The sequence below is a fragment of the Ambystoma mexicanum genome, chromosome 4q (assembly GCF_040938575.1).
Source record: "Ambystoma mexicanum isolate Mex_15411 chromosome 4q, UKY_AmexF1_1, whole genome shotgun sequence".
NCBI lineage: Eukaryota > Metazoa > Chordata > Amphibia > Caudata > Ambystomatidae > Ambystoma > Ambystoma mexicanum.
Window position 1 is genome coordinate 299,632,565 of NC_090928.1, and position 24,005 is coordinate 299,656,569.

The window sequence follows — 24,005 nt, forward strand, 5'->3', positions numbered from 1 at the left end:
GGTGTCTCTCGGTTCGCACGAGAATTCCCCACAACATGCATCCAAGAAGACTGGAGGAGTGTGATCATGACCTCAGGATGAAAAATGAAGACAAAGGGAAGATGAGTATGCAGGTCACGATGCAGGGCACATGCATCCCACTTCCAGCTGGGAGATAGAGTAATAGTGAAGCAAACAGTCGCACACAAAGGAATGCCACCTTTTGATCCATGGTCACTGGTCGTAACGGGCAGAAAACGATCCATGATCACCACTTTGTGAGCAGACCAACAAGTGACGCGTAATAGTTTCTTCTTCAGGAAAGTGAAGAATGTGCCTCTTGAGAGGGAGGGAGAGATGAGAAAATACGAGGACGAAAAACAGGAAGAGTCAGGATATACAGAAGACTAGAAAGAGTCAGCAGGTGAGGGGAGCTCCACCCAGGGAGAAAAACAAGGAGAAGAACACCATTGAACGGAAAGATGAACTATCCCAGACAATAAAACGACCAAGGAAATAGATTGAAGAAATGGCGTTGGAGATTTAGGGGGAGATTTAACGTTGCGGCATGCACAGCATGTCCGCATACAACATGACTGGGTCGTGTGACCCTAGTTGATGCAGTGACCTAGAGTAAGAATAAAGTTGGAACGAGTTGATACATACAACTGTGTGGACATGAGTTATTATGCTCTCCTGCGAGTCTCGACCATGAGGCGAGACATCACATTAATGTTGAGGTAAAGGGCATTCCATTTTAAAGGCACTAGCAGAACACATGCACACTGGGAAAGGAGCCAGAGAGCTTTGGAGTAGTCCATCTTGGATTTGTGGCCAATGGGGATCAACAAGGTCTTTAGAGCAGATTCATTTTATCCAGATGGAAACGGGCACACTTTGAAATGATTTGAATAGAATGGTGAGGAAGTTGTACATGGCCCTTTTGTGTTCTGCGATCCTGCCTGCTGAATGTATCGTCTGAGGATAGAGGAAGCGCTGGGCTTTACGGGGTTGTTCACATGGCTCAAAGGGAGTACCAGGGTAAATAATTGCTCAGTACACAGTTAATGAAAGAGGCCACCACTAATCTGTCTTACTCTGAATATTGTTTATTATGAAGAAGCTTTTTTTCTGGGCCTTTTTGCAAACCAAGAAAATGTCTTCAATTCAGAGTAGGTTAGAATAGGCTATCATGGGCACACTCACCTGTAGTTGTGGGTATCGGGTAAATATGCCGAAATTGAGGCACTCCACAAAATACCTCAAAATACCTTCATCATGCAATTTTGTGAGTGCACATAATGACAGCAGACACAGAGAGCTGCATCTAACCGCAGAAGAGGCACGGTGTACCCAGGTACACACTACTGGTGCAAAGAGACTACTGGGAGGTGGGTATGGGAGAAATGGTGGCTTTTGAACGCCTGCACCAAAGTGGAGAGGAAACTGGGACAAAAGCTCCAGTGGGCAAAGCAGGAAGTAGCAGATGCACCTAGCTAGTGGGTAATGCCTGGCAATTCAGCACATTGACTGTTGCGTAGATGCGAGTAAAAAATACATTTAGCAAGGATTGAGCAGATACTTCACGTAGAACTGTGAATGAGAGCTGTTCACCCGATTCTTCTTATGTAGTGCAACAGAACGTCCAAATCTAAGGCCCAGGCCATGTTATGGAGAAGGACCCTCCTCCCACTACTGACCACACAATGATCATTACATCCTGGTAGGTCCTTTTCCCACTCCATGCGAGTATTCCAGAAGCAACAATTTGGATGAACAGCGAACATGAACAAATGTCATCAGGGATGATGAAAATAAAATATTTGTATTAAGTTGAAATTAATTTGCAGACGTCCTAAAAACAAAATCTCGTTGTGTAGATAAATGATCCCCCAGCCCCTTCCCTCCCAATATTGAATGAATATAACGAAGCAGGCTCCTCATTTATTAAACTTTTTTTCTTTTAATATTACGTATTGCATTCCCATACATATAGAACTGTCATCTTCTCTACACATTGCGCCCAAACAACTGCTGTAGTGAGCTGAATCAAGGCCACGTGGTGTAGTGGCTGAGTTAGTGACTTTGGAAACTAGAGACTTGGCGTCATTCTAGCTTCGGCCACAAAAAGAAATGGTGTTATCCTTGGCAAATCGCTGTTCTTCCCGTGTCTCAAATGGTAATGTTGTGTCATATACTCTAATTTAATCACCCTACTCATCCTGCTGCCTGTAATATAGTGGCAACGGATCTCACACTTAATACTCTTATTTGGGATATTCCAGCTGCAACAAGTGCTATTTGTAAAGTTGTGTCTGCCTGCTTGATGCTAGCTCGACAATTTATAAAATAACTAACATATAAAATGCCTACAAATTTTGTTGTGGTGGCCATGTGTGGACTGATATTTTCAGCAAAAGAGAATTTATAAATGCATGATCACACTCCTGATTTTGCAAATACTCATTAAAGATCCTGCTTTCTCCATGTTGTATGTAATCTATTATGCCCCAGGTGAGTGAGGTGGCATTCCCCCATTGGACAATGTCTGGGCTATACGAGCCGGTATAGCTCAGAAATCCTGTATGACTTGGAAATTTGCCAATTTGAGGGAAGCTGCGTCATTCCCCTGGTGTTGGTGCGCTGCTAGCAGGAATCTCAGGGCGAAGCTGCTTAATTCTCCAGCATGGGGTCTGGCATGGATTCACATGCTCATGAATATTCCCTGTCGTCAGGCTGGGAATCCTCAGTAAAAGATAAAATCTGTTTGTTTCGTTTCAGAACTGTCTTTCTCCTAATAACCAATCACTGGTCTCTGGGTCATACTGCCACCAGCCAATGACTGCCCTTTATCTAAGCCCCTCCTCAGGCAGCCATCTTCCGATTTTTACTGCACGTTCACGTGTTGGGAGTCCTCGTGCTTAGCTCTCGAGCTTTTAACCACGAGCCAACACTCCGGATCGGTGAAAAGGAAGTCGGAGAAGCCCCGGTCGATCCCTGCTGAGAATGCCAAGGGGGAGCGAGGCGGTGTCCTCCCCCACAGTGAAGGCCTCTGACGCGCCTAAGGTCATGAAGGCCCAGATTCACCCAGCTAAGGCCTCGATTGAGTGAGTCGTGGTGTCCCTGGCGAAGCCCACAGAGGCGACCCCCTGTGGAGACTGCCTCCAGGCCTAGAGTTTCCCAGCCATCCCGGAGGGAATCATCTTTCCGAATGATCGAAAAGATCCCCGTGAAGCCCCAGACTGAGAAGGAGGTTGGGCGAGGGAGTCCTAGCGGATTCAGATAGCTGGTCCTCGGAGGAGTTATCTCTCATCAAGGCTGCCCCGAACAAGAAGTTCGAGGAGGCCAGCGCCTGTGCGAGGGATTCCGACGAGGCGGATGTAGAGGGCGAGGATGGAGCCAACGAGGAGCGGCAGGTTGAAGAGTAACCGGAGGATCCTCGACCGGCACTCCCGTCTCAACCGAGGCCTACACTGCCTGACAAGTCAGAAGACCTCTGGTTGGCACTGCGCACCTTGTGCACGGAGATACGGACAAGGCTGCCCTTACCGCCGGCTGACCATCCAGCACCTGGACCGTCGGGGAGCCCTCCAGGCAAGCGGAGACCAGTACATCCTCCCCACCTTTCCATCCTTCACCCCCATCCCCTCCTCCGAGGGATGAGATGGAGATGACGTGGACGGACGATGGCCGAGACGACGGAACTGATCTCCCATCGCCCCCTCCCCGGGCCTCCCCTCTTGATGAAATTGGCTCGTTTCACGCCATGATCGCCAGGGCCTCAGAGCTCTTCCAACTATGTCCCGAAGAGCAGGAGGAGGGATTCCTGTATCAACGAAGGGAGGCCAAGAGGAAGACTGTACTGTCAATCCCGCTGTTGGACGACATCTGGGACGAGGGACTGTCCCTTCTGAAGAACCCGTCCACGGGCCCTGCGAAGGGAGACGGGTACGAGAAGAGGTACCGTGTCCCAGATTCCACCCCCTATGTGCCTCAGGGCGCAGCCATCTCCGCACTCAGTCTCTGGGCGGGCAAGAAGAAATTGGCAGGGGCGACAGCATTTTCCACTTCCCCGCCGGACGGGGAAGAAGCTGGACGCCATGGGACGTCGGGTCATCTCGACGACCATTAAGGTGGGCAACGCGCTCGCTATCGTGGAGGAATCACTGCAGGCCATCATAGCGGACACCGAGACTGCCCGTGCCCTGGGCACGCTACATCAGCGGCGGCCGTCCTTTCGGACCTCCGGAGGCAAGTCCCAAGATGCGTCCAAAGGATTCGGCGGCAGCTCTTCATCATACTGCCACGCGGCCCGTTCCTCATCGCAAGAAGCCTACAGAGGCTGCAAGAAGGCTGGGACTGACTAGTGTCTCCCAGGGCATGTAAAGTCCCAATTGACTTTTCTAGTCAATTTTTATGAACTAAACCAGTACAAACCATCTTACTATGGAAGTACTGGGAAGGGTTAATAGTTTTTCCCTTTTGTTCATTTTCGAGAGGGTACCGTACAGTCCCTCTCTCTAAAGTTTCTGGCTGGTGGCAGTGGTTACTACTGTAAATATTCAACTGCAAATATTTCCCTATGGGATTTTCCCATTGTTCGAGGCTACCACATTTTCTGACCACCTCTAACATACCGCCGGTTTATTTTTATATTAACTTTACTCCGGTAGGTTTTATTTGCCAGAACTTTAATATAAATTCTTTCTCGTGTCTTTCTCTAAACTCCTAACCCATGTCGGGGATCCTTTGTTCGTCTGTTTGGCGGGCTTCTGCCAAGAAGCCCTCCTTTCGGCGCCACTAACTCTGGGGTGGGTCCATTGTGTGGGAGGGGGAGTAGGACCCCTGGACAGGGTTGCCTCAGCAACCCATGTCGCACTCTATCCTGATAGGCTGGAGGGTCTCCCGCCAAGGATGACCACTCCACTGTGAGTGACGGCTAGACTGTATGAATGGGGCTCTTTTTGAATAAAAGCAGGGTCCTGAAGACTGGAAGAGCAAGACGTCGCCACTGGAACTAAGAAGCCGAAGAGGAGAGAAGCCAAAGACCTCTGCAACACCTGAACCACTGGTGAATCCCTGCTGCAGCGCCTCGCCACTTTTCTCCACACGACGAGAGAAGATCTTCACCTGTAAGAGCCTTCTTCCCTTGAGCTGGTGGGGCCAACCAGTTTGCCAATCGCCTTCCTGGACCTGCATTGGTCGAATCGCCAGTACCCAGTACTCGGAGGCCGGATAGCCAGGCACCAGTCCACCCGGACCACGATTTAAAGGAACGTACCTTTATTCGTCGGCAGCACCGCGGCTGGTTTCATCCCTGGGTAGTGTAGTAACTCGAACCTTCCTCCACGACGAGAGCCTCTCTTCCTCTGCTGGATCCCCCGAACAGCAGGTACTACCAGGAACAACTGCCACCGCAGGAGCCACTTCTTCATTTTAAAGGTACATTGTTCCACCAGGCCGCCCTTTCTTCGTGGTAGAGCTAAAGGTGTTTTAAATCCTTTACCTACCTGTTGGGTTGGCCGCCCCTCTCTCTTAACATTGTCTTTCACCTTCTGCATCCACCTTTTAAAAATCGTTAACCAAAGACTTGACTGCAGCTACAAGAACATTGTGCCCCTCGGCCCTTGCCCTGTACCACTGACTCTGGCACAGGCCTACTGACTCTGGCTACATTTGTTAGAACTGCCTTCTTTAGATTGATTCTCAACTAGAACTGCTGGTGCACCTGCTTCTTATAACTACCCTTTTCCTCCCCTTTTTAAACCTTGTGAAATGCCATTTTGCTCAGTTTTCATTTAAGTATTTTCTATCCTGATGCACTGTCTTGCTTAAACTGGTTCACAAACTTATGGGAAGTGTTGCTAGGGTGGGTAAGGAGATATTTCTGTATCACTTGTGCTTTCCCTCCCTTGTGAGAAATTGCTAGAGTATCCCTTGTGTGTGGCTTTCACTGTGCCTTTTTGCTCAGTTTTCACTCTGGTCCACTTAGTCTACAATTTAACTAGGAAGTGTGTATATTTTTCTTTGACTTATTTTAACGTGCTTGATGACTGATAAATGTGTTTTAATAGAAGTGTATAAAATAAATATATATCTACTTTTTAATACAAAGCTTTGGTCAGTGTTTCCTTGTACCATAGTACTGTAGGCCTATTGTGTAAACCCTGAATACTGCTCATCTCCCTCTTGAGATAAGTCTGACGGCTCAGCCACAGCTACCAACTAAATCTTTGTGGTACAGACTGATATCAAAGGGGATTTATTGCTCTCACCTGTAGTCTTAATCTTCTGTAGTGCTCCCTAAGGGAATTGCACAGGATTCTGCCTAACACCTCCGCACAACGAGTGTGAGAGATCCAGGCCCTCTCCTGTAAACCGCTGTACCTGACTTCCACCAGATGAGGGTAGTGATGAGGACGCACCCCTCCTTCATGCCCAAGGTGCTGTCGGACTTCCATCTCAATGAGCCCTTGCTACCGGTTTTCTTCCCGTCACCTTTGTCGCCAGCTGAGAGGACTTTGCAACGCACGAAGAGTTTTCGGAAGACGTCACAGCTGTTTGTGAACTTTGGCCCGGTGAATCAGGGGAAGGCCCTCTCCAAGGCCTCCATTTCCAGGTGGCTCTCCAGCTGCATCACACACTGTCACCAGTTGGCAAACCGACCGTTGCCCGGCCGTCCGAGAGCCCATTCGACCAGAGGGATCGCTGCAACTACAGCATTCCTGGCTTGCGTGCCCCTGCTGGAAATCTGTAGGGCTGCTACGTGGAGGTCGAAGCACACCTTCACGAGATTCTACTGCGTCGACCGGGATTCCAGGGAGGACACCAGAGTCTGCCAAGCAGTGCTGTGCAACCTGTTCACTTGAAGGTGAGCCTGGTGAGGAGGTAAGAGATGCTTACTGTTGAGTTTTGGAAATGCGTAATGCTGAGCCTTGCCACCTCCCGTGGTTGTGCATGTGTGTACTGCTATGTATTCATAGCATGTGAATCCATGCCAGACCCAATGCTGGAGAAGGAACAAGTTACTTACCTGTAACTGTTGTTCTCCAGCATGGGTCTGGCATGGATTCACATGCGAACCCTCCTGCCTAGCCCTCTGTGGCTCTTTTCTTGGTCCTACTGCCACTTTACGTGCTACCTGAGGCGGGGCTTAGGTAGCGGGCAGTCATTGGCTGGGGGCAGTATGACCCAGAGACCAGTGAATGGTTATTAGGAGGAAGACAGTTCAGAAACAAAACTGATTTTTTCTTTTACCGAGTATTCCCAGCCTGACGACGGGGAATATTCATGAGCATGTGAATCTATGCCAGACCCATGCTGGAGAACAACAATTACAGGTAACTAACTTGTTCCTCATGGGACTGCCATGCTAAGAGCCCTGCCTCCAGTGCTGTTTCACACCTCGCCTGACTGCACCTGTCAGATTTGGCCAGGGTACAAGAAATCCTCCCTTCCACCGCTCCTTACTTTATTGGGGTGGAGAGGATGGCTCAGTGTCCTTGCTGGCCATGCTCCTGGTAGGGCTTTCTGCGTGGTGCTCTCTCCTCACAGGGGCGCTGCTCAGTGCTCTGCTCCATTGCTACTCTCCTTTTCACCCGGCCCACAGGTGACATACATGGCTCGAGCACCACAAATTCCTCCCCCCGCTTCATACCTTGAGGTGTGGAGTGGAGAAGATGGCTCTGTCCCCTTGCAGGCCACATCTTTGTCGATGTGGCCCGACCTCTCTCAGATGAACACGCCAACCATCAGTCTATTCCCTTGCCGGGCCACACCAGCAAACGCGGCTAGCTAGTTTCTCAGCCCTGCCCCTCTCTCCTCATTATCTTTGCACATGACTGCTGGGAACTTCCCGTGGAGAGTATGAAAAAAGTGCGTAAGAATTATCTGAAGTGGGCAAGTATAACATTGGATCTTCTACTGCTTATATTTTCTTTTAAAAGAAGTCACCTCAATCATTTGGGGCTCCCTGGACATCCTTTGTGCCCCATAGAGGAGGCAACTCCTAGCTGGAGGGGACCCAAAAACAATATTTTTCTTCAAGGGGGGCGGCTCAGTATGAAAAAGTTTAAATACCACTGCATTAAAGTGTGAAGAAACAATGCGAAAACTCTTGTAGTTAATGTGCGTATTTGTACGAAAGTGTGTTTTTAATATAATCCAATTTGTTGAAACAATAGAACATTACAGTCAGCGTTTAAGCATAGAATAATAGAAATACTCTGTTTTTTCAATGTGGAAATATGCAAATTTAGACTGGGGACTTGATCCTTTAAGTGAATAATGTTTTGATGTTTCCAATAGGTAATGGGATGGATCCTGATCGCCACTGTGATGTTATTGGCCCTGATTTGCATGTGCATCACGCGCTGCCGTTCCCCGGTCAGCTTTCTCCAACTCAAGTTCTGGAAAATCTACCTGGATAAAGAGAAGCAGATGTTTGAGATCAAGGCCAAGGAGCATGCCGCCAAGCTGGCGGAGAGGAACGTACAGAGTTCCTTTGAGTCTACCAGGCCGGACCCTTTCCACACGCCAAGCATCAGGGAATGGCAGCAGATTTCATCAGTCTACGCTTTTAATGCAAAAGGACAGCACTACAGCATGATGCATAAATATGTTGAGGCTGCAAATCGCCACAGTAGCATCAAATCTGCAGAGGGTGATGGATTTCCACCCGTTCTATTCCTTGTGGATGGGGATTAAATTTGTAACGTCGGATTCTAGCACATTATTTTGGGAAGCAGAGCAGGTACAAGATATTGCACATGGCAAAAGAAAACGCAGGATGATTAATGGTGATGTAATGCTGGATTGGATTTGGACTCCCCAAAGTTTTCTACAGGGAATATTTTTCTGTTTTACAGAGATTCCAGTGGGTGTTCTTCGAATGTATTTCTACGTACTTTTCGCATCTGTGCAGATCACTTGAACATCAGTGTAATCCCTTGTGGTGATCTCAGTTGACGACTAGTGTTCCCAAGGATTCTTGTGTCTTCAATAGCTTGACATTTGCCTGTAATTGCTGCTTATTTTCTATTCTACTTTAATCTTCGCTTTTAAAAACCATTGTGCCTTATTTGGACACCATGACCAAGAGTTGCCTTAAAATGGTGCTAGATTACGAAAAATGGGATCCAGTTTAATCCTTTGTATTTGATTTAAGGGTTCTAAATCTCAGGTTCAAGAAAAATGGTGTACTCAATATTTTGCAATTTTTTGTTTTTTATAGTATTATTTTAAAGTTGATCTTTTTGACATAGGTTTAAGTATTTTAATCAGAAAATTATACATCCCAGCAAACTTCAAGATATCCAGAATGAAAGTGCAGGAGAAATGTGTACATATAATAATTTCATATTCGGTAAACTAAATTATACTGTACATCTTTTTTTGGAAAGTGCCTGTTACCCAAACTTTAATTTAAAATGCTAAGAACAGAATAATCTGGCCCATGCCACACACTGGATAAATTTGTATGGAATTTCTAGGAAATATATGCCCTCTAATAACCTTTTTTTAGATCAAAGGACCGAAAATAACAAAGGTCGAGGAAAATAAAGGACTGTGAATGCAATGTAAATTGTGTTATTCCTTTGTGTTTTTTTCTTGCATGCATGTTGGTATATTTGTCACAAGTCGCCTTATAAGGCAACAATAAATACATGTGGCTTTTTGCAATGAAAACAAATGAGAAATGTAAGCCCTTCCACCCCGCCCCTTATGTCTTGTAGGGCATAGTGCCTGCAAGTGACAATGGGTAAGTTGTCCACAAGGATATTCCAGTTGAGACGTTTTTGTAATTGCGTGTCTCCACCCGAGTGTTAAGATACAACTCCAGCAAACCCTCCGTAATCAGTTCAACACAGTGGCCCTCATTACGACCCTGGCGGAAATCGAAAAACGATGGCGGAAATGCTATACCGCCATCGAATACCGCCCGTTGCGATTATGACCCGTCACCGTAAAGTACGATGCCATTAGCGACACCGTAGTGAACGCCAACGCTAACTGCACCAAGTACGCGCGCGCGCGCCATGCCAAACCGTAATTACCACCATGGCGCAACGGTACGCGAATACTGACCCTAGCGGACATGCACCTAACGCCATCAAGCACGGCGGAAAGTACCATTCCGCCATGGTGAGAGGTACGGCATCGCGAACCAACCGTAAACGGCCTTACTGAGTGCCTGTACACCACTCCCTGGCCACATTGCACAACTCCACGTAGGTGCAATGAAGTAAAACAATGCAACCAGTGAAATGTACAAGTCACCCATGCATGCCAACGAACAAATGAATGTAGGGGCTCCAAGTGCCTTGTGAGTGGCCATCCATATTAGCCATGGCACCATTGCCGTACTGATGCAGCACAGGCATGTGAAGCTCCAAGTACAGCAACATGAACTGAAAACTGAGACAAACAAAAACAGGCCCCCCATCGCTTGACACCAGTGCAAGGCAACATACAAAGCAGTATCCTGAGTGAGACTGCACCAGCCCTGTACTCCTGCCAGTAAACAAACCAACCAGCAGCATAAGCATGTACCACACAAGTTGGCAGAGTGACTGAGCAGCCAGGCACATCTCAAGAGGGGCCAATGGGAGCAGCAGGGCACAGATGGCACGAATACAGAAGCCATTCCAATGGACATGACCTCAGTCTCCCTCAAAGAAACGCACGCAAACACAGGCACCTGTGACCAGCCATATTCTGAAAATCACATCATTCCACCAATCCACCTGGCTGACCGGCATCTGTTACACAAAAGCCAATCCCCCTCCCATGAGCATGACATCATTAAAACAGTCATAATGGCAGCCCCTATCCCTGACCTTACTGGCCTTCGTAGGCAAACGCGCCCAGTACAGTACCACGCAACTATGCTCAGAAGGCCGAACCCAAAGCAGATCTCCTCACAATACATCGCTCCACAAATAGGAATATGCTACATAACTTGCAAAGAATAACGCTACAAGGTCAATATCATAATCAAAATTGAATGCACAACCAAATCACCCGGGCCATACAGCTATTAGGTCATGAACTCCAAATCATATCTCATAATTGTGGGCTGCATCCGCAATAAATGACCAGCTTCTTCTTGTGTGACGCCCTGTTCCTCCATGGTACACAGGGGCTACATCCACGTTCAAAAAGGCAACATGGAAGCGCCTAGAACCGCAGGGCCGTCCCATTAGGTAGCCACTAGTCCAGCTGAAAGCTCGAAATGTTGCTCCTAGCCACTAGTACTGCGTAAGGGCATGTGGGCCATTGGCGATCGTCCCATAAGATCGTAATGGTGCTCCACTGATTAACACGAAGCAACAGGTGTCGGGAGTAAAAGCCATCTGCAGGAGTGGCATACAGATGGCAGCGGCAAAAGGGGAGGAGATACCTGTCACCCAAATGAAACGAAAAAGAATAGTATGGGCATCTGAACTCCATTTGAATTACTCACTTCAAAGATCACACTAAATCCACAGCCATATGCATGCTAGCCCACTCAAAAGGATTATTCGCACCCAATAATCACTTGCGAATCATAACCATATAAATCGAGGTGAAAACACTATTACAAACGAGTGTTTGTGTGCATGCGTCTGTTAAAACAGAATCCATTAGATGGGATTAGTAACGTGCATAGACACAAGTGTTTGAAGGCGCGTCGAGACAGGGAGGGTTCAACAAGGACAGATAGACGATGGTCCCACTATGGCAGCCCTGCATCACATAGCGCAGAGGAAGTTGATAGAGTCCAAAAAGCCATGTACATGGCAGACTCTCTATAAAATCATCTGTCCCTTCATCCATACATCATTCCCTCATCCCGGTATAAAAACGCCTGATTATTTACTCACATAACATTAGAAATTTCCATTGATTCTGTGCTAAATGCAGTCTGCAAAATCCACTGTGCTCCAGGCCGGAATTCTAGTGTTGTGAAGTAACATGTATTTGGGAACGTCCTGCCTTATCCTCCACTACGCTATTGCGCATCCCATACTATTCATATCAATCATTGCATTCTCGGCATGGCCCCTGTCCCAAGGACATTAAACAATAGAACTTTCTATCTGCAGTCAGACCTGTGGGCGTCTCCTCGCCGCTAGCTGGAAACCGAAAGCGCTGTCCTTCGAATTCCTCATTTGCAACATCACGTCGAAAAGGCATCTGTGACCGCTTGAAATCACAAATCCATCCATTTAGTGCGGCAGTGTGTGAAAATGGCAACTGGCTACACTCACAAATGGGACGCCCCGCCCGTCGGTGAACCGCGGTACAGCGCTGCATGAGGGTCTACCGTTAATCGAGTACTACATTCCACGGACCCTTCACAAGTATGTTCCCGACTGCAAAGATAGTATGTGAAACAATGGGAGCATAGCAGATTTAACATATGAAGCAAGATCTCACTGCCATCGGGATGAAATACATGATTGTAATAGCAAGATGCCATGCGTCGATTTGCAGCGTTGTGTGCGGGACGTGCTCGCCCAAAGGGGATTGCAGCTTGCACAGGTGGAATGAATCACCACAGGTGGAGGCTATACAGCTTGGAAACACATAAATTGCACACCCAACCCCCTCCCACAACCACACCCACTCCAAAATGCTACCGGCCGGACTTGTGGTGTTGGCCCTGGGGGACCTGATAGCACTGCAAGTACTCCAACTACAAGAAGAAGACGAACACGAACTACTACAACAACCGGCCGCACAGAGGAGACGCAGGAGGAGGAGGAGGGCAAGGCAGGGCCAGCAAGGCCCACCAGCACAGCCACTACCACCACGCAGGCAGCCCGCAATCCCACGCCTCCGAGCACATCCGTTCAACCTCACTGATGAGCAGATCCACACCCTCTACCGTTTGGACCAGGACACCATAACCGCCATTGTGGACATGACACACGCTGACCTTGTCAGCATGATAGATAGCCCAACCGCCATCCCACCCCTACTGAAGGTGGTGTCTGTACTCCACTTCCTGGCCACAGGCACCTACCAGCACACAGTCGGACAGTTGCATGGCATTTCACAGCCACTGTTGTCACAGACACTATTGCAAGTGCTCGATGCCCTCCTGAAGCACGCAGACGACTACATCTCTCTACCACGCTCGGAGCAGGAAATTACGAACACAAAAGTGGGATTCCATGCACTTGCCGGCATACCGGGTTGCATTGGTGCCATCGACTGCACCCATGTGGAATTGGTTGTCCCACATGCCATGGAGGCCCAGTACCGCAACCGAAAACAATATCATTCTCTTAATGTACAAATGGTGTGTGACTCAAACAGGATCATTACACATTGTTGTGCCCGATTTCCTGGATGCACCCATGATTCCATGGTCTTACGGAACTCTACAATACCACGCTACATGGAGCGACATGCAGGGAACAGATCCTGGCTACTCGGTGAGTCTCATTTCATGCATGATAATGTGGGGTATGTGATGCGGCAATGACCTGCCAGGAAGGGGGGGGGGGTGCTTACGTAGCTATGTCATTCCTCAAACATCCTTTATTGTCCACATACAGGTGATGCCGGGTATCCACTGAAGAGATGGCTCCTTACACCACTCCGGAACCCACAGGACCAGCATGAGGAGGACTACAACCATGCCCACTCACGTACCCGTGTAGTCATAGAACAGGCATTCGGCCTACTGAAGGGTCGTTTCCGCTGCCTCAGCAGGTCTGGCGGGGCACTCCTGTACCGCCATGAGAAGGTTGCTAAGACGGTCATGGCATGTGTCATGCTACACAACATGTGCATACGTAGAAATGTGCCCATGCCCCCTGACGCAGAACTGCAAGCACCAGAATATGGTCATGATGTGGGTGGGGATGTGGCAGAACCTGAAGGAGTCCGCGAGGCACAGGAGGGCCGTGAAATTCGTCAGATTATCATAGATTCATGCTTCTAGCACTCACGCCTGGTGGTTGATACATGGACACGGGAGTTGTGGCACTGTGTGTGTCTGGAACATGCACAATATGAACTGTACGCCTATGATGGCCTCGTACACAAAGATCAATGTCCACACATCTCATTGGATGATTGTGAAATGTTTATAGCAAATGTGAAATTGTGTTACACACCCCATCGACCCGCCACCCAAGTAAGCCCAACACACCCCCTCCACCCTCCTACCTCCCCCCCGAACACCAGTGTCCAAGGATGCTCATAGTCAGTGGGCAGACGCTATTGCAAGCCCCCTCTCCGGGTATCAGGGGCACCCCTGCCTGTGGAGCGCAGGTTCCTCCCAGATCTACGTTGGGGGCTGCCCTGGACGGAACTTGCAACGGATGATGTCTCTGCCTGCTCACGTCCATGCATGTCCCTAAGGGTTTGTGAGAGCTCAGTGAGCACACGGCGCACAGCGGCAAGTTCAGCACATACGTCTTTGGACGTCGCATGCAGTTCCCCCCTCAGGCTCTCGGTGCTTCTCTCCATTTGTACTCTCAGGCTCTCGGTGCTTCTCTCCATTTGTTCTCTCAGGCTCTCGGTGCTTCTCTCCATTTCTGCCCTTAGTGTCTCTGTACATGTTTCTATGGCTGCCTTGGTACCCCCACATTCATCAGCATGGTCCTTGAGGAGCGTGGCCAGTTGCTGCTGTTGCACGATCACCTGGTCGAGGGACTGTTGCCTCTGCTGGGCCATGGCCATTTGCGGTGGTGTCACAGAGGGGCTGATCACCTCATGTTGCCTTGACACAGGGCTTGTGGGGGATGGCCAGTCGTCGTCTTGTGAGTGCCCCTGCGTGGTATCCTCATGTTGTACGGGATGAAACAAACAGGGGGATTGAGACAGGTCATGGATGGATCGTACATCGACATCACCGTTTTCTGTGTCGGAGCATGCTGCCATTAATGCAGTGTCACCTATGGTGCTGCTGCCACCAGAAGCAGTGCCTTCTGTGGCATCCATTGGGGGGGCCTGTGGTGGTGGTGGTGTTGTGGCCATGCTGGCTGCTGGGGTGCCTGTTGAAGTCCCCTCCTGTGTGCTGCCACTTGATTTGTGCTGCTGCCGTGTCTTGATGCGTGCAGCTGAGGTGGAGGGTCTTTGCCCGTTGGTCTTGGCCCTCTTTGCAGGTGTGCTGGTAGGGGTGTCCTGGAGCTCGTCGTTTGAATCGGACCCTGTGGTGGAGTAAAGGAGGGCGAGCGTTATTAATGGGTCTGTGGAAATTGGAATGGCAATGTATCACATGCATTGGGGTGGTACCTGAGGGTGATTTGGGTCAGGGCCTTGGAGGTGGTTTCATTTTTGTGTGGATTGAGGGTGCAGTTGTATTGCAGCCTGCAGTTAGGGGGTGCCTGCTGCACGTGTAGAGGGTGTTTTTAGGAATTTTAATGATTTATTTATTTAATTTGACTTTTAATGTCCGCTATCAGGCCAATGTGAGTGGACGTTCTCCTGGACATGTGTTTCTGTTGCACTATGTGGACACATGGTACTTCACATGATTGAACATTGTGGTTTTAGCATAGTTTTATTTGGGCCACCTACCTGATTCTTCGGATGTCTGCACTCCTTTCTCCATCCCTCCGACTCCCTCTATGGTCTCCATTCCAATGGTGGAGGCACAGATTTCTTCCCAGGGGGTCAGCTTGATGGGTGATTCCGATCCTCCCCCGGTAGCTGTGGCAATGTTACGGTTGGCGGATAGTATGCTCCGTACGCGTATCCGCAAGTCGTCCAATCGCTTTCTGCATTGCTGTGGGTTGCGGGGTGCGGTCCCCACCGCACTTACCCGCTGTGCCACCAGGGCCCATATGGCCTTCTTGTTCGCGAGTGCCGTCCTGGTCATTTGCGTCGAGAAGACGACGGCAGCATTCTCCTGGAGGGTCTCTGTGAGCACCGTGAGTTCCTCACGTGAGAAGTGGACCTGCCGCTTGCGGTCGCACGCTTTTTTCGCTACTTTTCCCATTGTTTTGGTTTCACTAGGGTGGATGACGGGTTGGGATGTCTCTCAGGGTAGTGTTTTTAATGGTTCTGTGAATGTTCTGGTTTTATAGGTGTACGGCGTGCTGTTTCCCGTTCCGGGACCATGTTTTTGCTTCCGTTTCCGTATATTTACGGTCACCGTATTTTCCGATTGCCGCTCTTTACGGTGACCGCTATGTCCGGTGGCGGAATTGCACCTAGGTCGCCGTACGACGGCGGTGAGGGGCGTTTTTGGGACTTTTCCGCCATCGCGGACTTTGCACTTCCGCCAAGGCGTAGTGCTCGTGCCCGATGGGTCAGAATTAGCCGCACTTTACTCTGTCGTGCCATGGCGGAAACGCTATTTACGCTATGGCGGTCAGGTCAGTTGCTTTCCGCCAGGGTCGTAATGAGGGCCCGTAACTGGAGATCCGTGTGCTAACTTTACTCCAGTCTTTCTGTCCGTTGGCAAATGGGCCAATCCCTGCCCACAATGTGTGCGCGCACCCTCTCCACACACGTCCCAAAATCCTGTTTTTTGGAATCTCAAAACTTGGTCAAGGCAGGAAGCTAGTCGCACCAACATGAGGAGGGAAATGCAGTATATCGAACATGTAGCTACCTACTGCAAAACATGAGGCCTGGCCAATAAAATCTTTTGCGCACCACCAAATACCTTAGTGTGGTGATAGCATTAGCAAAGCTTCCTTCGGCACCCCCCTGAATATGATTTTCTTTCTGTTTTTATTTCACGATCGCTCCTTTCCATCTCTGCAATTTGCCTCGGCCACTCCCACACCGCAAGCAACAACCCTGGTGCAGACTGGCACCTTGCGCATTTGTTTCTTCTCAGCAGGGTTCTCAGCAGAAACTCTGGTTGCCTTCCACCCATCTCTCTGAAAGAGCCGGCACATGGTGCACATGCTGGATGGGCCTGGAGATGGAGGTCAGAAACTGCAGTGCTCTCCGTCTCTCGTTTCAAACCCCACATTCCGCACAAAAGAGCCCACCAAAACATGCAGGCTCCTTTGATCTTCCCAACCAGGCATCCAAGGCTTCATTCCACTCGGTTACTGTTCATAACATAGGTTCGACCGACCTAGTCCTCTGCAGGAATTTGCAAAGACCCTTGTGGATGGGGATTGCATCACCCTCTTGACAAGATAAGTCACAACCTTGCTTCAAATCTCCCATAGGGAGAATGTGAAGCACATTGTACAAGTAAACCCCCACATTCCAGCATTGGAGTTTCATAGTAATGTATGGAGGCTGAGCTTATGTGTGTAATATTAGTCCTGTGTTTATTTGTGCAGGTATTTCTCCTTCCTAGATCCCGGGGGACTTGATATGGCCCGGGCACAGGGGGAATGGGAGCGTGGATGAGGTGATTTTAACAAAAATCCTGTCACAGTCTCCCTGCCTGTTGGACACGTGAACAGGACCATGGATTGTATATAGCGGTGGGGAGGGAGAGGGAGAGAGATTGAGAGAGAGAATGAACACAACAGCGTCCCGGCCCTCTGTGCTGAAGAACTCCACTGAGGGCAGTACCAGGCCTGCTTGCGCTCTTACCTCTCTACTGGGGTTAAAGAGAACTAGAACTATTGGAGGAAATGAGAGAATGAAGCCTAAATGTCTGTGTATCAACTGAAGTAGAGGACATTGTAAATGCCATATCACTCAGACATCCCAAGGAGCAGATCTGTTGGTCTATGGTTTTACTCTATCCAAATCACATGAGGCTGTGTCTGTTTATTTAACCTGGTGCAACCATAGGACGGCTAGCCATTAGGGCTGGGCTGTCACTGGGGGAAAAGCCTAAACCATTCCCCCTGGGTTCACATTTCACACGTGTGTGGTAAGGTCTAGTATCCGTGGTTCAGGACTCTTAAAGGTTGCTGCTCTTGTCCCCCTCAACCCCCATCCCTAGGGAGAACCACCTTACACACAGAATCGTTATGCATGCCATACTATATCTATGCTTTATCTAGGACATCTGTTCAATGGTTGGGAATGTATACATCTGTGACCTCCCTAATGCAGGGAGCAGCAGAGTGCACAGTAGTTTTAAATGCTGTCTTTACTTTTCAGTTCTCAGACACCCAAGCTACTCCTCACTGATGAGGCCCAACAATGCCAAAACATGTTTGGGGATGCTTGTGGTCTCGTGCAGAAGGGATGTGACCAAGAAGTTCAGGCTGCACTGCCCCTTTGGGGTGGGACTACGCCTGATTTGCATATGGTCCTTCCCCTTTTGTAATAGCCTGGCAGGTGAAGAACGATGGTCTGGGGGGTGGCCCAGAGCAATGCCAGAGGTTACGATTAATTCCAAACCTTCCAGCCATCACCTCTTCGGGTTTGCTTAACACAATTTGACATCCACATTTGGAAATACAGGATATACAATTTGGAGGCAACACTGACAGATTGCGGTTCAGTCTCAGCAGAGCCCTGACTGACAATTTATTTTGGCACCAAACCTGTGTATTGTACAGGAAAAGTTGTGCAAGGCTCAGGCCCCAATAATCATCCTAGTTGTCCAACATATAATTGACAATTTCTAAGCTGCAAAAAATATGTGCCTGAAACACGCCACCTGTGTTTAAATTACTGTAATGACAATCGAACAAAACAATGTTTTTGGACTATTTCCATTTGTTCCATGTCATTTTGAAACCCACAATATTTTGTTCCCCAAAATAATGTGTTACAAATTATGATAACATAACAACGGTACTCTCACTGTGTAGTCCACACCTTCCTACGAAGTGGACAATAACTGTAAATGATACGACCAAAGGAAGGTATAGCAAAGTGTGTCCCCAACAGCTTGTCCGCACCAACCAAGGAATCTAGGGAGTCTTCAGTAAATGACAGCCCCCTATTTCATGCTTTATACATGATACAATTTAATGCAAATCATTGTGTTTAAAGTTTATACACCTAGATGATCATACAAAAAATATTAAAATACATACATAAAACACAAAACACAGGTGTGTTCACAAGTGTGAATATCCATGGAAAGTAAACATCAATTCCTAACACTTCAAATGAATGTCTCCTGCACCATAAAGAATACTACTGGTGTCCTAGAGACAACTAGGAGAGAATGACATGACCGTGATTAAAGATGGAAACTAGAGAAAAGTCGTCCGTTACCTCTATACTAAAGGGAGGTCAGCGAAGTACAACACATAAGGTTGTACGGTGGTATTATCAAGGACATTCAGGATAACCACCAAGGAAGCTCGACCATATACCAGGGCTAAAGAATCAGTTACAAGATGTACCTATGATGATCTAATTGCCCCTGATGGATGTCCGGCATAGGGGAGCCGTCAGGACAGAAACTTGGACAAGTTGGGCTATTAGTGTGAGCGTATTATTGATGTTAAGGAGAACATACAATTAAACAACATATGCTGAAATGAGACATTAATTTGAAGTGTCATTAGGAATTGATGTTTGCTTTCCATGGATATTCACACTTGTGAACACACCTGTGTTTTGTGTTGAGAGGTTTTTATGAATGTAGATTGACCTTTTTGTATGATCAGCTAGGTGTATAAACTTTAATCACATTGATTTGCATTGAATTGTATCATGTATAAACAGTGAAATAGGTGGCTGTCATTTATTTAAGACTACTTGGATTCCTGGTTTGGGGTGGCCGAGCTGTTGGGGACACACTTTGATGTACCTTCCTTTGGCCGTATTATTTACAAATGATGAGAACCACACAATTCCTCTCCAAGGAAAAACATGTTTCCTAGGTCAGACTTCGACACAAACGTGTGTTCCAAACATAAATTAAATCTAACCTAAGTTTTATCTAACTTAATATCAGGTACAAAATACCATATTACAGCTTAACACCTCACTCTACCTACATGCGCTTTGCTGTGTGTTTAGCAGTAAATCCAAGTTACGACCCGCAGCAAGCTTCTTCAGGCCTGCGCATAATACATGTATATTATCATTCTATGAGCTCATCTTATAATGATCAGGTGTCAAATGGTTGTATTCTTTGACATTCTCTCGATTGCTTTGTCTTTTAATGCTGCACCAAATTGGGTTACACAATAGTTCTCATTGTCGTGTCTGTTTCCATTCTGCATCACCAGCATTATAGCTGCATTGCTTTAGGCATTCTTAGAGAGGAATTGTGCATTCATCATAATGTGCTGAGCAAAAATGTGGGCACCACACTACAATAGGGACCAGTAGTTTGAATTTAACACGTTTCAAAAATAAATATACTTAATATTGTCGGAATCTTCAGGAGTCGACTGTGAAGAGCCTAGAGGCACCCAAACTCAAAAATATCCGTGGAGCAAGAAGCTAAGTAAACTAAGCCAGCTGCTCAGTCGCTCTCTGTATGCACCCAAACAGGGTTTTGTAATTACTATAACATATCAGACCAAAAGTAATAAATGTTAGCTTTGAATTAATTTCCAAATAATCTCAAGACATCATAGCCAAAAGTTTCTTTATTAAATTTTGTATTCCCCAAAAAATATTCCTTTTCCAAATCTTTTCAAAATGAGGAAACCATCAGTTTATCAACAGCAACAGATTGATGTGCCAATGCATTTCGGAGGTAATTCCTCCTTCAGGGCGAATTTTAAGACTTGGCAATGTAATATACAGTGTTCACACAGTGTTTAATATATATACGAACTTCAAATTTGAAATTGCAAAGAAAAGAAAACGTACCACATTCATGATGTTTTCAAAACTCCGGACTACACATGTAATCAAAAACATTTAAAGAAACCAAATAAGTAAAAATGAAAATTGAAAAAGCTCGGCCGTGTTGGTGCTGTGTGTGATTAAATAAACTCAATCGACCTATTACCAGTACTGTCTGTAGAACTGAAAACTTGCTGATAAACGTGATTGATTCTGAGCCTTTATGACTCAGCGTGTCAAGCCGTACCGACCTTGAACGCTGTAGCAAATATACAAAGTGTATAAGTATAGCTATAGTATAACGTGTGGCGATTCAAAAAGTTAACTTAACTTGCTGACTCACCCTCACGGCATCTCGTAGCTCTCTGTGTGGAAGCAGAGACGCAGACGCGCATAACGTTACTGATAGTCCCGTTGCCATGGAAATGGGACTCTTTTGTGATTAGGTCGCGAGTAATCACAAAAAGCTGTTCGGTATCTCCGAAATTGTAAAACAAAACTAATTTTAGGAATCTGGTGCCGGTCATAGTGCAGAGGAATGTATAGAATAACAGTGCTGGCAAACTGGATATTTATGTATATCGCATGAGTACGTGCCGTTGCTAAGCAACAGTTTGTGTATGCTGTGAAAGAAACAGAACGAAGGACAGAAATACCTGTTGGGAGAGGATAATGTGATTCTTACCATCCATGAAATATAAACAGTGTTGTAAGCAAAGGATAGGGAAGGCAACAAAAATGCCACCTATATATCCGCATTTAATGTGGTAAGTAGAAAAGCTCTGTTAAGAATTCCAGGGAAGGCTGTGGGTGTCGCAGATGACAGCACCTCGGGTCCCAGGCGTGTGGGACGTCCGGGAGGGCCCCCTGGCTTCTCGTAGATATTATGGTCAATTAGGTATCTACATACTCTGTCAAGCATCATCATCTTCACAACTGATGTAGTATTGAATACTATGTCGAGTGGATAAATCAGTTAAAACATATTGTAAGCCCAATATAAATGTCAGACACTGTCATGTTCACATCTAATTATATCAAATGGTCAGTGCAACACATTGCGAAACATATTGGATAACATAAATCAGTATACAATTAGATTCTAAATTGAGTCTGTGTGAGGTTAAAAGACCCAGTTAGATGTTCGAGAGAGACATGCTAATAAATGTTAATACTGCCATGTACACAGAAAATAAATTGCAAATGAAAAATGTATGAATCAGTACATGTTCCAAAACAGAATTGAATAAAGCAGTGAAAATTAATTTCTTCATTGAGTCCATTCGGGGTAAGACCCCAATTTATCAATCCAGAAGGTCTCTTCTGTACAGTCTCAGACCAATGTCTTCATGAGGATTATTCTTAGTGATCACTTCCAAAATCTGAAACTTAATCTGCGACACATTGTGTCCTTTGTTTATGCAATGTCAAGCTACTGCTGAATTCAAATTCTTGTTGTGGATACATGAACGATGTGCGTTCCATCGTACCTTGATTGTCCAACATAATATTGCCCGCAGGGGCAGTTGATTCCATAAATGGTATTTATGCTATCACATGTCCCATAAATGTTTTGAGCGTGATTTTTTTTTTGCCTGTCCTTGGATGGTATGCAGTGTCCCCTTTTAAATCAAAATTACAGTTAGTGCAATGCAGGCAAGGAAATGTTCCTGTGCGATAAGTCCTAGGTTCTTTAATCAGTGGCCTTGTCTTTACCAACTCATCCCGCAGGTTACGGCTTCTTTGAAACGCAAATACGGGTAATTCTTGAAACCGATGTTGTACCCTTATGTCGCTCCTGAAAATGTTCCAATGTTTTTTTATTGTATTTTTGATTTTTTGACTTTGCGTGGAAAACTTAGACACATACACTGGTGATTTCAATTCTTTCTTTTCTGTCCTAGTTGGCGCTAGTAATGTCTCTCGATCTAGTGCATTAATCCTTTGAATTGTGGCATTCAATTCTTCTTTACGATATCCTCTAGCCAATAATTTTTCACTCATCTCAGTCTCAGACCTTCAGGATGCTTATTTCCATGTGCCAATCCATCTCAAACACAGGAAATACCTGAGGTTCGCAATTGGCAACTCTCACTATCAATTTCGAGTTCTGCCATTTGGGCTGCCCTCCCCCCTGAGGGTCTTCACCAAGCTAATGTCGGTAGTGGCTGCAAGTCTGAGGAGGGAAGGGATCCACGTCTACCCCTACCTGGAGGATTGGTTGATCAGAGCAGTATCTTCAGAACAAGCTCAGATCCAGCTAGATTATGTCTGCCACTTCCTTCACAAACTGGGCTTCTCCCCCAATTTAAAGAAGTCGCAGATTATACCATCACAGAGACTCCAGTTCATTGGAGCGGTCCTGCACACTTCCCTGGGGAAAGCCTCGCCACCAGAGGTGAGGGCTCAAGATATTCTGCAGATGGTCACCAAGCTTCAAAATGCCCAACGTCTTCCAGCCTTCGACTTTTTGAGGTTGCTAGGCCTCATGGCATCCTGCATCTTCCTAGTGCCAGAGGCTCGCCTGAGAATGAGATCCCTCCATTGGGCACTTAGAACCCAATGGTCGCAATTCTCAGGAAGAATGACAGATCTCCTTCAGGTCCCGGACAGAGTGGCTCGAGACCTTCGGTGGTGGGCCTGTCAGGAGAACATTTTGAAAGGAGAACAGTTTTGGCAACCAGGGCTGGAGATAACAATAGTCACGGATGCCTCACTCACGGGGTGGGGAGCCCATGCCAACGACTTGACCATCAGCGGTCGTTGGTCTCCATCAGAGTCCAGACTACAATTCAACCTGTTGGAGCTGAGAGCTATCAGACTAGCGCTGAAGGCTTTTCTGCCATCTGTACAAGGGGAAAAATGTCCTAATAATGACGGACAACACAGTGGCTATGCACTACCTCAACAAAAGAGGAGGCGTAGGATCACTGCCACTGTACAGAGAGGCGATTCAGCTCTGGTTTTAGCCAGAGAGAAGAACTTGACAGCGGACACTCTGAACAGGCAGAGCACAGTCTTCCACGAGTGGGAGCTAGCTCAGGAAGTCTTTCAAGAGAACCTTGCCCTTTGGGGAACCACTCAAGTGGATCTGTTCGCCACCAGTATCAACAGGAAGTGCGATCAGTTTTGTTCAAGGGAATATCCCCCAAGAGGAGCTCTAGGAGACGTGTTTGTAGTGGACTGGGAGTTTCCACTTCTCCAGCATGGGGTCTGGCATGGATTCACATGCTCATGAATATTCCCCGTCGTCAGGCTGGGAATCCTCGGTATAGAAAAAAATCAGTATCAGTTTTGTTTCTGATCTGTCTTTCTTAGTAGTAACCAATCACTGGTCTCTGGGTCATACTGCCCCCAGCCAATGACTGCCCTCTCCCTAAGCCCCGCCTCCGGCA

At 47.2% G+C, this 24,005-nt stretch overlaps 1 protein-coding gene across 1 annotated transcript in view; it reads left to right on the plus strand.

Moving 5' to 3' along the window:
* Positions 1–8,685, plus strand: part of CALHM6 (calcium homeostasis modulator family member 6) — a 232,571-nt gene extending 223,886 nt beyond the window's left edge. Inside the window, 1 exon segment of the mRNA XM_069607268.1 lies at positions 8,287–8,685. Within this exon segment, the coding sequence (XP_069463369.1) occupies positions 8,287–8,685 (399 nt within the window).
* The last annotated feature ends 15,320 nt before the right edge of the window (positions 8,686–24,005 follow it).